At 40.7% G+C, this 17,599-nt stretch overlaps 1 protein-coding gene across 1 annotated transcript in view; it reads left to right on the top strand.

The window, feature by feature from the left end:
- Positions 1-17,599, top strand: part of LOC145361591 (kinesin-like protein KIF18A) — a 79,021-nt gene that overhangs the window by 51,810 nt on the left and 9,612 nt on the right. The window contains exons 12-14 of the mRNA XM_080217437.1: positions 3,650-3,897; positions 13,946-14,558; positions 16,319-16,429. Of these exons, the coding sequence (XP_080073563.1) occupies positions 3,650-3,897; positions 13,946-14,558; positions 16,319-16,429 (972 nt within the window). The remainder of the gene's footprint in view (positions 1-3,649; positions 3,898-13,945; positions 14,559-16,318; positions 16,430-17,599) is intronic.

Below are 17,599 nucleotides of genomic sequence, written 5' to 3'. Positions count from 1 at the left end.
CAGCCTATCTAGATCCTTCTGTAGACTCTCCCCACCCTCCGCACAATTTGCCTTTCCACCAATTTTGGTGTCATCAGCAAATTTCGACACCCTACACTCGGTTCCCTCCTCCAGATCATCTATATAAATGGTAAATAGCTGAGGCCCCAGCACCGACCCCTGGGGCACTCCACTAGTCACCATCCGCCAATCCGAATAGCACCCATTGACCCCCACTCTCTGCCTCCTGAATGAATACTTTGCGTCAGTATTCACGAAGGAGAGGGGCTTGATGTCTGGTACAGTCTTCGAGGGAGCTGTAGACCATTTGAAGGAACTATCCATTACGAGGGAGGAAGTGTTAGGGCTTTTAGGTAGCATTAAAACTGATAAATCTCCGGGGCCCGATGGCATTCATCCTAGGCTGCTTAGGGAGGCGAGAGATGAAATTGCTGGGCCTCTGACACAAATCTTTGTCTCTTCTTTGGACACAGGTGAGGTCCCAGAGGACTGGAGGATAGCGAACGTGGTACCGTTGTTTAAAAAGGGTAGGAGGGATAACCCTGGTAACTATAGGCCGGTGAGTTTGACGTCAGTGGTAGGCAAGTTGATGGAGAGGATTCATAGGGATAAGATGTATGAGCACTTAGAGCATTGCAATCTGATTAGGGACACACAGCATGGCTTTGTAAAGGGGAAGTCTTGCCTTACGAGTCTGGTGGAATTTTTTGAGGAGGTGACAAAAACGGTCGACAAAGGACGAGCCTTTGATGTCGTCTATATGGATTTCAGTAAGGCGTTTGACAAAGTCCCTCATGGTAGATTGGTTGAAAAGATAAAGGCTCATGGGATACAAGGCCAGGTATCTAGATGGGTTGAGAACTGGCTTGCTAAGAGGAGACAGAGTAGTAGTTGAAGGGTCCTTTTCTCGCTAGAGGTCTGTCACTAGTGGTGTGCCGCAGGGCTCAGTACTGGAACCTCTTTTTGTAGTATATATAAATGATTTGGAAGAGGGAGTAAGTGGTGTGATCAGCAGATTTGCAGATGATACTAAGATGGCTGGATTGGCGGGCAGTGAGGAGCAGTGTCTGGCAATACAACGGGATATTGATAGGCTGGGATATTGGGCAGATATATGGCAAATGGAGTTTAATCCAGATAAATGTGAGGTGATGCATTTTGGCCGGAATAATGTAGGGGGGAGTTGTATGATAAAAGGTAAGCCTATAAAGAGTATAGAAACACAGCAGGACCTGGGGGTGCAAGTGCACAAGTCTTTGAAGATGGCAGTACAAGTGGAGAAGGTTGCAAAGAAAGCTTATGGTATGTTATCCTTTATAGGAAGGGGTATAGAGTATAAGAGCTGGAGTCTAATGTTGCAGTTGTATAGAACGTTGGTTAGGCCGCATTTGGAGTACTGCATCCAGTTCTGGTCACCTTACTACCAGAAGGGCGTGGAGACCCTGGAGAGAGTGCAGAGGAGGTTTACCAGGATGTTGCCTGGTATGGAAGGACTGAGTTATGAGGAAAGATTGAGCAAATTGGGGCTGTTTTCTTTTGAAAGACGGTGACTGAGGGGGGATCTAATAGAGGTATATAAGATTATGAAGGATATAGATAGAGTAAACAGTGGTAAGCTATTTCCTATGTTAGAAATGCACAGTATGAGAGGCCATGGGCTTAGGGTGAGGGGGGGAGAGGTATAACACGGATATTAGAGGGAGGTTTTTCACACACAGGGTAGTGGGGGTATGGAATGCTCTGCCAAGCAAGGTGGTGGAGGCAGGCATGCTGAAGTTGTTTAAGAGTTACTTAGACAGGCACATGAGTGGGTTGGTGATGGGAGGATATAGGAGATTGTTTTAAATAAGGTTCATTAGCATTGGGACGTCCCTGGTAATGTATAAGGATGTGGAATGATACCAATGTTTTTCTCTTTTAATTCACAGGTTTTAAGTCAGTCCGCCTTGTTGTCCAACGAGGTGCATAAACGCGATGGGTCATACAGGGGCTGCCCTTGGATGTTCAAGAGTAGCCTAGTACTTCATGTCATTAGTGTACGCTTAAACTGGATCAGATGCTGGGCAACACGACAGCTCAGTGACTATCACTGTTTGCTGTGCAGACACGTGGATTTGGGCCAGTGTCTGTGGGAGTTTGCGCATTCTCCCCGTGCTTGCGTGGGTTTTCTCCGGGTTCTCCAGTTTCCTCCCACACCCCAAAGATGTGCTATTAGGCTGATTGGAGGTAATAAATTGTCCCTAGATTAGTTTTCCCTCAATGCGGAATGCCATAAGCATAGATAAGGGTCATGGGTGGAGGGGGGACTGGTAATGTTACAATGGCGGCACGGGCTCGTTGGGCCGAAGGGCCTGTTTCCCGGGCTGTTTTTGTTCTTTGTTCTTTTTGTTCTTTGACAAAAAAGTAACTGGCCACTGATTTTTGCAGCAAAATTAAACAATGCAATTATGCAAAACTAGCACTAATCTAAACTGTTCACAACTACATGGTATCTAAATTGCACACCCTCGGAATTCTCAGAAAAGAAGCAGAGAGTGCTGCTTCCGAATGGGATTCTTATTATTTTTTGAAATCTGACACTGACTTATTCCAGTTGTCGCTGAAGAATATGCACCAAAATGTCATCATCCTGTCACTTTTCGGCTTCTAACTGTTATGCTACATATTTTCATTGTCAGTTACAGTCCGATATTAGCCAGGATAAGGATTGGGTAATGGCCAGGTTGACTCCTTTCCAGAAAGCCTATCCTTGATGGTTAAATTAAAATAAATTCCATTGCACAGCACCCTGAATATAATCAAAATGTAAAGTGAAAAATCCTATAGGTGCTGGAATTCTGAAAGGAAGACGTACTGCTCGAGTGTTTCCAGCATTAAGGTGGAACATCTATGGAGAGAATGGACTTATTCACTTTGAGTGTGACCTCTTCGATAGGGGCAAATATTACTGATGAGTAGGAACAGGGAGAGAAAGTAAATCGGATATTCTCTAAAGTGTTTGTGGGAAACGTGAGATGGTTAAATGGAAGAAGTGATTTAAAATAAAACCAAAGGGAACCATTACGAGAAGGGAAAATCACGTGCCAGCAATACATCTCTGAACAATCAACTCCATAACCTCCACTGGCTGGTGACTACTTAAAGTGGAGAGTAAGCCGCAGTGAATTTCCACGTCATGTTGAGTGTTGGCTGCAACAATACAGTTTGCAGATTAGTGGCAGAATTTGATCAAGGACAAACTAAAGTTAAAGTTTATTTATTAGTTACAAGTAGGCTTACATTCACACTGTAATGAAGTTACTGTGAGACTTCCCCTAGTCAGCACAGTCCAGCACCTGTTCGGTGAAGGAAAATTTATCATGACCGATTCACCTAACCAGCACGTCTTTGGAGTGTGGGAGGGGAAACCGGAGCACCCAGAGGAAACCCATGCAGACACGGGGAGAATGTGCAGACTCCACACAGACTGGGAATCGAATCTGGGTCCCTGGTGCTGTGAGGCAGCAAAGCTAACCACTGTGCCAGCCCTGTTCCAAGGATTAAATGTTAGCCTCCTTGGAAGAAAGGGGAGGGAGTTGTGAAAGGTTGGTTGTCACTGGGTTTGAGTAATAAAACTGAAAGCTTGCCCCTTTGTCTGTTTCAATTCCAGGCTGGTGACCACCCTGCTGCAGATTGTACGCAAGCAGTTCTCCACACTGAAAGAAGCTGACCTTGCAACCACAGAGACAGTAACACAATTCAATGAACTGGAACGTCTCGTACGGGGAGAGAAAGCCGTCCTATGGGCTGATCAAATAAATGCAGATGAATTTAAAGAAAACCAACAGTCAAAAATAATGGCTCTTGCCTCATTTTCTAAACTACAATTTGTGCCCGAAAACCTATTTGAATTTACTGGTAAGCCTCTTTCCTCCTTACTTTGTGTCCCGCGGCCTCATCTGCTGACACAAGAATATGTACACTACCGCCATTATCTAACCACACGATAAATCTCAAAACTTAATGTCATTTTTTTTTTTGAAAGAAATGCTTGTTTACGTTCTTTCATTCATCATTTGAAAATAACCCCAGTTGACCTGCAATTCAATTCTTACAGGTACATTTGTTCATCTCATTTTTAGCCAGCTTTAAAACTGTTTGCTGATTTTTATCACTTGCAGATGGCTTAAAAGTCTTCAGCGCTGTTACTTTTGTAGTGTTAATTTTCTTTAGGAAAGTGCTCACTCTACTTTACCTTCTCACCCCCTCGTATTAAAGCTGCACTTAAACAGCAAGGTTGGAAATGGCAGAAATGACATGCTTAAGAGAATAATGAATGCATTTCTCAATAGCCATAATCCCACATTAAGTTGAATAAACCTCGGTTCAACTGATGACCAAAACTAAGTTAGTAGCCACTCATGATTGAAAGCTCAACAACCGTTTACGTTCCTGGTTCCAGGCTTTAAAAACCTGCTCCAAAAATCAGATTAATTGGGTTTATGAAAGAAACCAAGAGATTTCAAGACATAGATTTTCCATGTTGTTTGGTAAATCCATATCTCCTCATTTATGTTAATTATAGATGACCTAGAATTGTGGTGTGCCATGACTGTAAATGGCTGGGATTGTGTGTGTCATTTTCTTCTAACCACAGTCTGGGCTTTCTTTTAAATTGCCACCTTCATATGGTTCCCTTTTGCATGACAAATTTGTGAGGGCTAACAGTGCCCTGAAGTGTAAATTACAACTCATTTAAAAGTGGAGTTTCTGTTTTCTGTTAAACAGAAGAACTGCTTTCAGAATAGTCTTGTACAATTTTTAAGGGATTAACAAGGCTGAGGTAATTATTTAGCTAAGAATCCAGATCTTTCAAATCCATAACTTGACAGCAGGAGAGAGCTTTTATTACAGCAATTCGAGATGGCTCGTAGTGTGCAGACTTGTAGCATAACTGCAGCTAATGATTGCTCAATCTTTTTAAAACGTGTTGTAAAACTTTTAATCGCAACCCTGTACTTTGTCCCTACAATCACAGGAAAATTGTCTGGTAAAAACTTAACTATGTGACTGCTGCCTTTAAACTAAATTGCATTGTAATATTTAAAGCAAAACAGACCTTTTGCAGCTATGTCACTCACTATGGGGAGGTGAAAGGCTACTGGTATTATAACTAGATTATTAATCCAGCAACTCAGCTAATGTTGTGGGGACCTGGGTTCAGATTCTGCCACAGCAGATGGTGGAATTTAAATTCAATAAAGATATCTGGAATTAAGTATCTACTGATGACCATAAAGTTCTTACTTTTTCATTACCTTCTGGTAACATTGTCATGAGAATAAGGGATTCCTTCTGAGCTTTCGTTACCCCAATCACTACATTTAAAAAAATTGGCTAGTTAGTTTTCTGCCTTAGCAGTCAGTCATTTATTCCAACCAGGTTAAAATCCAATCAGTTATTTTTGTGCCATTCTGCTTTTCTCCAAAATCAGTTCTACACGTCTAAAATGTTAACATCTTGATACTATGCCTAACCCCATTATTCCTACTTATAGCGAAAGTGTAATATTTTAAATAACTATGCCAATTGAATAATGCATTTGCAATCCTAACGGAAGGATAAAATGGAGTCTTTGCCAAAGACCACCTACTGATTTTTGATCAGTATTCCTTACTAAAGGATTAGAGGCAGCATCAAGCACAACGTGTGGACGTTTCTCTAATTTAATTGCAACAGCCGAATTCCATGTATACAGACTAAATTGGATCTTTTAGCAACATATGGGAACTTTCAACAAATAATCAGTGCCAAGGCTTCGGGGCTTACTTTGCTGGTTCATAATTTTGATTTCTCCCGTCTAAAAAAGAATCCCAATCTGCTGTCAGCAGTTACTTTGATTTCTTGACAGGCTGAAAGATTTTGAGCATTTAACCTTGAAAACAGCCAAATCCCTACTTGCTTGCATAAGTAGTAATAATCCAAGACTCGGTTTTCCCTTTCTTATTTAACAGTGACTTCTTGGATGTAGATGACCCCTTTCCTTATTTTCTTCTGTGTTACGGTGTTGTTGAACATCCTTTGCCAGCCAAGGGCTTTGGTATGAGGTTAGATAATACGTTTGACTGACGCTTTTATATTCAATCGTGTTGTAAAAGTCATTTCTTCCCTTACGAAGAGGTGAGCTTGCAGACTAGTTAAATTTTATTGCCGAACATAATGTAAATACAATGCCCTTTTCTCTGCTGCCATAATGTAATATTGAAAGCTTTAAACTGAAGCTAAAGTAATCCACAAATAGTGCTGTCAAATCAATGTTCCTACAGAGTAGAGCTTCAACTGAAACAGAATTAGTTTTTATTCACTGTACGTGGAAAAAAGTGGAAAATTTAGGGCAGCTAAAGTGAAATGTACAAATTGAAGGTGAACATATCCGTAATGCACATTCTGGGAGCAGAAGAAATTACAAGAAAAATATTTGATCACTCTGTGCTTATAATGCCAAAATCTACACAATTTAATCTGTGACCCTACTGACGCCATAACCTTTTATTTAGCCACTTCTACCACTGCAAAACATTATTACACCTTTTAATAACCAATATACCCCAGACGGAAGGCCATTTTGGAAAGCCTATCAGGCCACAGAAACTTGAATAGCTTTGCAGCCAGATAAGTGAGACTAGAGGCTCAGGTAACTCCTGTCAACATGGTGTGATATGTTTGTAGCAATCTGCATGTTGATAGTCTACACATAAGCTATTAGCTTCTGTTTGCTAAAAGGGCAGTTTGGTGTAAGCTGTCAGTTGTCAGGCATAGTTTTGCACACGCATCATCTGATATATATTCATACAGGTAGGTAGGTATTCCATGATTATTGAAAAAGAGCAAGGATAACAGATAAGTACCTGATTTGGTATTGTACGAACTACCCATTCTCATTAAGCAAATTCTGTCCACATAATCTGCAACATGGGATTTCTAAGGCTCCTGGTTTGATCCTTGGTCTACGATGTGTTAACTAATCTCAGTAGCAGGAAAATGTTAGGTGAGAATGTGGTTTGAAACCCTCCACAATTGTACAGGTTGACATCTACCCTCGTGCACTAAGAATTGGCACTCACGAGACATTGCAGGATATTGCAGCATTGATTCATGTGCCAGTGTGGTTTTGAGTAATGTATCAGTTATGCCCAAATGTTACTGCATCATATTAATGTTTACATCAGGCATGTGTTACTCGATGTAATGTTTTAGTATTTTCTCCTTACAGACTTTATATAATATTTTTTAGCAAAGTTGTTCAACTTTTACTTATTGAATGCATTGCCTCTTTTTTTGTTTACAAATTTGTCATAAATGGCTTTTAAGAATACTCACTCTGAGCTGTGCTCAGTGGTTAGAGTGAGTAATGATGCAAAAATTTAGGGTTCTGACAGATAAACAAGATTGAGTTACCGCCTTATTACTCATAGGAAAAGTTGTTTCCACTGCTATTCAGAATTAAGATTAGAAAGCATATCGAGGAGTTAGGGTAGAAACCATGTTTTAAAAAAATACAACTTTTCATATAACTTTCTATTTTATAGATTGAAATAGTTTAATAAAGTTAAAGTGAAGCTTATTTATTAGTCACAAGTAGGCTTACATTAACACTGCAATGAAGTTATGTGAAAATCCCCTAGTTGTCGCACTCTGGCGCCTGTTCGGAGGGAGAATTTAGCATGGTCATTTCACCTAACCAGCATGTCTTTGGACTTGTGGGAGGAAGCCAGATCACCCAAAGGAAACCCACGCAGACACAGAGAACATGCAAACTCCACACTGATAGTGACCTAAGCTGGGAATCTAACCTGAGTCCCTGGTGCTGTGAGGCAGCGGTGCTAATCACTGTGCCAAAGTTATATAATGGCAGTCCAGCACAGAGGATGCTTTCAGCACTGTATTTGAATCCAACACAGACATTTATGGATAACTTTCCCCTCCCTTAGCTGTAAATCATCCTTTAAAGACACTTTGGGGAAATGTCAGCCTTGTTCTCCTGGGTCAAACTTCCTACACAAAAGTACAATAAATCTACGAAATCAGGCAGTGGGGAATGCGTGCCACTTCTTAGCACCTTAATCTCACATTTCATCAAAAGATTGTTAGATTTCTGTAAGGATTTATTAAAGTTGGCATGCATTGTTTACAACAAGGACATCCGGATCAGATATGGCATAATCAGTTGCAAAATCGACTTGTGTGCTTTAATAATTCGCATCACCCATATCGCCAGCAGACTGTTGGTTTCAGTGTTTGTGTGGCATTTTCCCTGAGGAGCTGAATGCTGTTTCTCAGTGAGATTTACTATTAGCGCTAAGTTTAGGGGGCATTTAGTGTTGTGACTTCTGTCTCTCTGAGAGATGCAAAAGATTTTCCAGCACTGCTTTGAAGGAGGGCAGGTGAGCTCCCCCTGGTATCCTGGCTAATCTTTATCCCCTGCCAGCATCACTAAAACTGATTATCTGGTCTCAATATGTTGTTTAAGGGAGCTGACATTGTGTAAGTTCATGGTTGTGTTTCTAGTTGTAATAGTTAGAGAGCTCTTCATTGGTTGCAAAGTGCTTCAGCACATCCTGAGGTCATGAAATATAAAAGTCCACCAAACAAATCTTGGTATTGCCTTGTCCCAAGTTTAAAATTTTAAAAAAAATTGTTTGCTTTTGTTAGAGCAGGAATGTATTTCATGTGCAAGTGTTAAAAGCTAACTACAGTTCAGGAGCAAGTGACAGGGATAAAGAGCCTCGTAAATCTCTTTTGTTTATAAATACAGAAGTAACCCAATTAGAGGTTTTTGTTTAAATAAAAGTGAATTGCAAAAGTTATAATTTATTTTCTTGGAGCATGTAATCAAACAGTAAAACTATACCACCCGTAATGCAGAGTTACAGTTCTCATTTTGATTTATTCAGAAATGCAACATGACATTGTCTTATAAATAGATAAAAACGGTGCAGGTAAAGAAGTGCTAAAATGGGGCACTAATTTCTACAGGAGTAAAACTTTAGCCATTATGAAGCTTGCAAATAATTGTGAATGCCTGTTTCGTTGCTCTCTCCGTATAGAAAGAAACTGAAACTTGCATTTATAATGGACTTCAGGAGACTTCAAATTGTTTTACAACCAATGAAGTGTTTTTTGAAGTGTTGTCATAGAAACAGAAAACATGGCAGTTAATTTGTACGTAGCAAAATTCCACAAACAACAGTGTACAATAAAACTTTGGATATCTAGCAGACTATGAACCAGAATTCTCCATTAACTGGAGTTCTGGGGTCGGGTCCACTTTTAATGAATGATCTCAAACCTAAGAGTAATAGTTATTGGCAGCCAGTGCTGGCTTTGGCCTCAGCCCCCCACGTTTCTGCAGCACCATTTCCGTTGACCCTACTGACCTGATTTACGCGCACTCTCACCTCTTGGGAGACCTCAACACCTGCGTGATCATCCTGGAACTTTCTCCTTGGATGAAAGCACAGAACTTGCTTTACATTGCAGTTAACCAGCATATTTGATTAACCAACACCTCCCATTCTTGGAGCATGCCAGAGAACAGAGATTTTCCTGTAATAATTAGATAATCTGCTTCAGTGATGTTGGTTAAGGGTTAAATATTATCAAGGGTGCTGGAGAGAATCCCCCTGTCCTCCTTCAAAATAGTAGTCATGGGATCTTTTATATCCACTAAGGATGGTGTTGGCTGGGATTGAGATCTGATTTGAAAGGTGGCATCTCTGACAGTGCAGCACTCTGGACTTTGTAATCAAGTCTATGGAGTGAAGCATGAGCTCTCAATCTTCTGACTCGTGAGGGTGTGATTACTGAGTCATGGCCGTTGCTCAGTTTATCCAGCGATATGTCTTTGTGCCAGAAGGTGCCTTTGTGAAAAGAATTGTGATTATAGTTGAAAGAGCGTGCAATCTGTAAAGAAAACAAAAGGTGTCAAATGTTTAAGAGAAGCGCGTGACATGTTAAGACCACAATAGTTCTGAAGTAAGAGAGTGAAAGCTTATTAGCAGAAAAATTTTCTTTCAACATTATATTCATCAAGTTCATCCTTTCTGTCTGTAAGCCTGTGTCGTTCCTGTTATTTGCAGCACTTGTGGTTCTACCAATGGGTTTAGCAATCTATACAGGAGCTCTTGAAATACCAGGTATGCTGCAAGTAACTAAGCAGCTCAGAAAGAAAGGAGCGGGGTGAACAGAATATGCAACAATTTCAAACTTGCAAAGCAGAAAGCCCTGGGGGAATTCAGAAGCAGATACTAATTTTCCATTTTTAGTGGGACTGTATTTTGCTGCTAGTATTCCAGTGTATTATTAATAGATTTTTAGCTTGCTACCCAGGATAAAACTGATGTTGCAGATTCACCATGTTGTCTGTATGTGCCTAACCAACAGCCACCATTAACTTGATCTCCTGCTTGTGATGGAATATCTGCAACATCAGTTTTAAGCCTGGGCAGCTGGTTAAAAACCTGCCCTATACAAAAGATGGGGCACACAGTACTCGAGCCTCCCTCAAAGATTATGTAACTACTTAGGCATGGATGTGACTTGTGACATTTTTTCATCAAAGTCATTATTTCTAGGCCACTAGTGGGGCTGTATGATATTTTACCGTTAAAGTTAAAAGTTAATTTATTAGTCATAAGTTGGCTTAGGTCAACACTGCAACGAAATGACTGAAAATCCCTTAGTCGCCTGTTCGGGTACATTGAGGGCGAATTTAGCATGGTCAGTGCACTTAACCAGCATGTTTTTTGGACTGTGGGAGGAAACCGGAGCACCGGGAGGAAACCCACACAGACACGGGGAGCATATGCAGAAGCCACACAGAGCGACCCAAGCCAGGAATCAGACCTATCTCCCTGGCACCGTGAGGCAGCAGTGCTAACCACTGTGCTACCATGCCACCCTCATTACGACAGTTCTTGACCATTCCCACAAAGTTTCAAGTACACAAGCAGAGAAGTTATACTGAATGTTTATAAAGCTCTGGTTAGGTCTCTACATCCAGTTCTGCTCACTGCACTTTAGGAGGAATATGAATGAAGGTTCTTGGGATACCTTTACCAGAGTGATTCCAGGGATTGGGGAGGTTTAGGATAGAAAACTGGGTTTGTGCTCCTTGGAACAAAAGGAGATTGATGAATGATTTGTGAGATGTGTTCAAGTTATGATGAGTTTGAATAAAGTAGATGAGGAAAAACTGAGCCCATAACATGAGGATGAGGGAACACTGAATTAGGTTTTGGGCAACAGATATAGCGGGAATGTGAGGAGAAACTTTTTTTTACACAAGTGATAATGACTTGGAAATCACTGCCCATGAAGGTGATGAAAGTAGAGATGATCACAGACTTCTTAAGGAAATTGGATGGCACTTGAAGGAACTATATCTGCACAGCTGCAAGGATAGAGCGGTCCCATGCAGCTGACTAGATTTCTCTACAAATAATCAACATAGACTTACTAAAACAAATGGCCCCCCACTGTGGCATAAATGACCAAGTACTGCAATTTAGCCCCTCACTTTTCCTTAGTAACATTCTTTCCCTCTGCAGTTATACAGTACAAATACAGTAAATCTGATATTCCCATTTATTCACAGTACGTTACTTCCTCATAGAACTCCAAACAATTGGTTAAATATTATTTCTCTTTTACTTTCTTTTTGCTCAGTAGTACTTCTTTAGTGATTGTAATTTTCTAGCGTTCCTCTCTCTCATTTCCTGAATTATAACTGCAGGAACCAGAAAATCATTGGCCATGTCGTCTGCTGCTAAGTTGGATTCATCAGCAGTCACACAGATTCTGTCCCAGCCTTCATGGTTGGTTTTTAAGTTTTCCATGCATTATCAGATATTCAAAATTAGATTTGGTATTTTGTGACTGAAGAATTCTATTATCAACACTTCCAAGTCAACCACAAGCATCATTACTAAAAGTCTTTATGTGGCTTTAACCAGATGTAATGTGCAGAATGTAGAATTCAGCCAAGCAGACAATAGGCTGAAAGTCGTTTTGCATTTTGCTAGTAAACTAGCCTGTACAACCACAAGTATTATCCTCAAGCATTACTAGTTACAGAATTACCTCATATGGTTTTATAGTCTTCCAGGATTTCAAGTAATACCACAGAATCAACCATAGTTTCATTGAATAACCATCAGCTAAATATAAATTTGGCTTTTTTTCCAATTCCTTCCCCAGATGGAGCCAAATCCCACAGGCTTGCAGACCTGCACAGTGACAAAGTTGTTAGCACAGCTGCCTCACAGCGCCAGGGACCCAGGTTTAATTCCCGGCTTGGGTCACTGTCTGTGTGGAGTTTGCACGTTTTCCCTGTGTCTGTGTGGGTTTCCTCCCACAGTCTGAAAGATGCGCTGGTTAGGTGCATTAGCCATGCCAAATTCTCCCTCAGTGTACCTGAACAGGCACCGGAGTGTGGCAGCTAAGGGATTTTCACAGTAAATGTAAATCTACTTGTGACTAATAAATAAATATGGGCGGCGCAATGGCACAGTGGTTAGCACTGCTGCCTCACAGTGCCAGGGACCCAGGTTCGATTCCTGGCTTGGGTCACAGTCTATATGGAGTTTGCACATTCATCCCGCGTCTGCATGGGTTTTCTTCCACAGCCTGAAAGACATGCTGGTATTGACCCGAGCAGGCGTTGGCATGTGGCGACTAGGAGAATTTCACTGTAACTTCATTGCAGTGATAATGTAAGCCTTACTTGTGATTAATAAATAAACTTTTAAAATAAACTTTAACTTTTAAAGAGCCATAGGTGCTGGCAACACTGTCCTCACCCATCCCTCATTTATAAGCCTAGATAATATTCAACCTTGGAAATGATTTGGAAAAGCTGTGGGTGTCGCAGACGAGCACAACTCTTTACCTAATATACACCTGCATACATTTCTATTGGCAGAAATGAACATTACTTTGATTTTGGGATCTTTCAGTCAAAATGATTCTGAACAACGCCCAGAAACACACTCCATTGCATTCAAGAAAATGGTTTGTCAGCACCTTCCTGAGGCCAATTGGAAGTGGACAAAGCAATGCTGGCCTTGCCAACAATACCCACATCCCATTAATAAAAAGTTTTTTTCAGTCTCTAGCTAAGTTTGATATTCACTCTTTTATAGATACATTGCTCAACTTTGGGAATTGCACAGAAAGAATGATAAATCGTCCTGATTGTTACATTACTATAATAATTAACTACCACAGTGTAGCTCCAATTTAAAGACATTATATGTTATTCTTGAATGAATGTCACAATTTTTGTCCTTTTTTTGTCCTTTTTGGATGGCATGGTGGCACAATGGTTAGCATTGTTGCCTCACAGTGGCAGGGACCCAGGTTCAATTCCTGGTTCAGCTCAATGTCTGTGTGGAGTTTACATATTCTCCCCATGTCTGCGTGGGTTTCCTCCATCTGTTCCGATGTCCTCCTACAGTCTGAAGGACGTGCTGGTTAGGTGCATTGACCAGAACAAGCACTGGACTGTGGCAACTAGGGGAATTTCACGGTAGCTTCGTTGCAGTATTAATGTAAGCTTTATTTGTGACTAATAAATAAAGTTTATTTCACATTTGCTTAATGAATGAACAGAAAGTAGAGTCCCAACCAGAACATCAAAAATTTCCAAATCAGTTTTAGTAACTACATGACTGGAGTGATGAGCACTCAAATAAAAGCCTGAATTTGAATCCTGCTGCCAAAATGTCCCTTCTGTTGGATTTGAAAGAGTGTGGCACATGCCACAGACCTCACAAATCTCAGTCTGAGCAATCTCCCCTTTTAAACCCCCAAATGTGGTTTGGTAGCACTATTATGTAAAAGTCTATCATGTTTGGATGTTTTCTTTTTGAATGCTAAGGTTTAATTTTGTTGTTCTGTTTCTCAGCTCCACTTGAAAAAGAAGATGGAACTGTGCAATCGACTGAACAAATTCTATTAAGCGCTGGTACTCGCAAACGACCACCTACAAAGCGGTGCCTAACAGAGCTCAGGTCACCAGCCAAACAACCTCGTAAGGCACGATCGCCATTAAAGAGAAGGCGAACAAAGGATGAGATCTCCCCGTGTAATCCCTCAATCCCTGAGTTACGGAGAAAACGCAAAAGGACCATAACTGACCCGTTGACCATTGCGCCAGCAGCGAGGAAGGCCACCCAAACATTTTCAAATCGGAGCAATGCCTTTGGCAACAAAGCTACTAACTTTGTGACCCCAGCTCAGCGGCCCATGAAAAGAAGCTATCCACAAACTGTATCCAAGGAGAGGATTGCTCCAGCTGTCCTCACTCCCATTGACTGTAATTTCCAAGAGGCCGCCTCTGCTTCCATGTTGGCAAAGAATCCAAATCCAAATTTGAATGAAACCTTCGAAACCATAGATGCAGGTGATCACACTTGCTTGGACGCAACCATAACCATTGATCCTTCAGCTGTTCAGAGACCAGAAGTCACTGTGAGCCATGAAAACTTCCCGCAGACCAATAATTCATTTTTACGAAGGTTTGTCTATTTTTATTAATTGCTCTTTATACAGCTGAATTTGTCTTTCATGTTTGTCCCACTAAATATTTAGGCATCACTGAAATGGGTAAACCATGATGCAAAAATCTGCAGATGCTGGAAGCCACAGCAATGTAGTTGACTCTTAACTGCCCTACGATAGCAACTAGGGATCAGCAATAAATGCTGGCCAGTGAACGACGCCCATGTCCTAAAAAAAATTTTTTCAAAAAATCTCTCATTTAAAAAAAGAAAATGCTAGAAAAACTCAACTAGAGCCTGGCAGCATCTGTAAAGAGAGGAACAGGGAAATTGTGATGCAAAAATCTGCAGATGTTGGAAACCTGAAATTTGAAAAAAGGAAAATGCTGGAAAATCTCAGCAGGTCCAGCAGCATCTGTAGGGAGAGAAAACCAACAGGAGTTAATGTTTTGACTCCATATAACTCAAAAAGAGAGTCAAACTGACAACTCTGTTCCTCTCTCCACGGATTCAGCACAGTGGTTAATACTGTTGCTTCATAGTGCTAAGGACCTGGGTTCAATTCCCAGCTTGGGTCACTGTCTGTGTGGAGTTTGCACGTTCTCCCCATGGCTGCATGGGTTTCCTCTGGTTTCCTCCCACAGGTTGAAAGACACGCCGGTTAGGTGCATTGACCCAAATAGGCGACATGGGGAATTTCACAGTAACTTCCATTGCAGCGTTAATATAAGCCTTACTTGTGACAAATAAACTTTAGATGCTGCCAACCCTGCTGTGTTTTTCCAGAATTTTTAGTTTTTAAGTTGTGATGCTATGAGCTTTTGAACTTTTACTTGCCATCGCAGAATGGGCTGTTTCAGTTCTCACTTGAAGATTTTTCTTTGGCTTTCTTGCATTTTCCATCTCGTGTCATTAGCCACAATGCCTTCTAACCAGAAAACAAAATTATTGTATTTCTGAATTTTTGAAATTCATTTGTCCATGAATGGTATTGAGCTTCTTGAATGTTGTTGGAGCGGCACTCATCCAGACAAGTGAAGAGTATTTCATCACATTGACTTTTGTCTTGTAGATAGTAGATAGCCTTTGGGGAGTCAGGAAGTTAATTATTCTCTGTAGAATTCCCAGCCTCTGACCTTCTTTTGTAGCCACAGTATTTATATGGTTGGGTCCCCATTCAGTTTCTGGTCAATGGTATCCCCTCCAGGATGTCGAAACTGGTGGATTCAGTGATGCCATTGAATCTCATAGGAAGATGGTTAGATTCTCCAAGTTGGAGATGGTCATTGCCCAGCACTTATGTGGTATGAATGTTACTCGCCACTGAACAACCTAAACTTGAACAATCATTGATCACCAACAATCACAACCACCTTCCTTTGTGCTAGGTTTGACTCCAACCAATGAAGACTTTTTGCCCTGTTGCCTTCGACTTTGGTTTTGCTAGGTGTACTTGATGTCACACTCAGTCAAATGCAGCTTCTTCAATATCAGAGGCAATCACTCGTCACCTCAAACTTACCAGAGACAGCCTTTGTAACAACATGATGACAGAAAAATGTATTTCTTTGAGCAATTGGAATTAATTAGCGACTAAAGGCTACTTTCAGAGTATAAGAAAAAGATACGTTAAATTTTTATTGGTCGTTTTCTTCATTCAGCCTCATGTTACCTTTGGTCTTTTTTCCTTTTCCTGGCCAAGAGAACAGTTGGGTCATCTGTTCCCATCTCTTCTTTTTTCCTGGTTTGCTCAGTGCTGTTTTATTTCCCACTTGAAGGTTGGTGCTGCCACATTTTACATCTCGGAGCCAGCCCGGAGCACTGTTCACCGGTCATTCGTCTGCTTCTGCCGCTAGGCCGTCGACGCAGCGGAAGAGAAGATCTTTAAGGTCTGTCAACTACAAATGGAATTCATAGCAAGCTTTAGTTTTGAGATTATGTTCAAGGTTCTTACAAGCAGTTTTTAAAGTTGAGATCAGCTTAAACATGCTGTTTTTAGAGATAAAGCACTATTAATGATAAGTGTCTATCCACCAATTAGGAACAAGAGTAGATTTAGCCCCTCGAGCCTGCACTGCAATTCAGTTATATCCTGGGCGATTATCACCAAGAGCTCTATTTGGAATATGGAGAGAATCCGGTTTATAGAGCACTGCTGTGCTTTGCACGGTAGCCATTTTAATTTGGGTAAGATTAGAGTGAATTTAGAACAATGAGTTTCCCTGGCACCATATCAATTCATAATTAGCGACTGCAGAAATGTGCTTTAAGACAATAATCACTGAATTATTTATTGTGTCAGGAGAATCGTACAGATACCAATGTTATGAGCAGGGGACACAATTTCCTTCATGTTTGCAATAATTACTGTTTAACTAAAAATGTTGCCAAAAGTCAGACACATATACAATAAAAAAGTAATGGAATTATAGTTGATACTAATTTCATTTTGTATTTTTAAAAAACATCTCTTTTTTTTTAATCTGTAAATGTAATCACAAGTCTGTGCCAAGTTTGCATGTTCTCCCTCTGTCTGCGTGGGTTTCCTCCAGGTGTTCCAGTTTCCTCCCACAGTCCAAAAGACATGCATTGGCCATGCTAAATTTTCTCTGTGTGCCCAAACAGGCGCTGTGGCAACTAGGGGATTTTCGCAGTAACTTCATTACAATGTTAATGTAAGCCTACTTGTGGCACTAATAAACAAACTTTAACTAACAAAAAAGAATTGGAAAATTGTACCCTCCCTTCCATACATCAAAAGCTAGCATGTACTATATCACAAAATGGCTGTAGCATGAAAGGAGATTTGTCCTATTTGTGACGGTTCTATGCAAGAGTAATTTAGCTCATCCTGAACCCCAGCCCTTTTCCTATTGCCCTACAAATATTTCCCTTTGTTGCTGAATCTGCCCTCACCACCCTTGAGGCAATGCATTCACTGTAAAAAAGATTGTCCTCTTGTCACCTTTGGTTCTTTTGCCAATCACTTTAGTTCTTGATTTTTTAATGTTCTTGATTCTTTATTTTATTTTCTTTTTAATTTTACCTTTTGTTTTATA

Source organism: Carcharhinus amblyrhynchos, chromosome 35 (assembly GCF_965287045.1).
Source record: "Carcharhinus amblyrhynchos chromosome 35, sCarAmb.v2.hapA, whole genome shotgun sequence".
Classification (NCBI taxonomy): domain Eukaryota; kingdom Metazoa; phylum Chordata; class Chondrichthyes; order Carcharhiniformes; family Carcharhinidae; genus Carcharhinus; species Carcharhinus amblyrhynchos.
The sequence above is the reverse complement of the archived record's forward strand: the minus strand, read 5'-3'. Positions and strand labels throughout refer to the sequence as shown.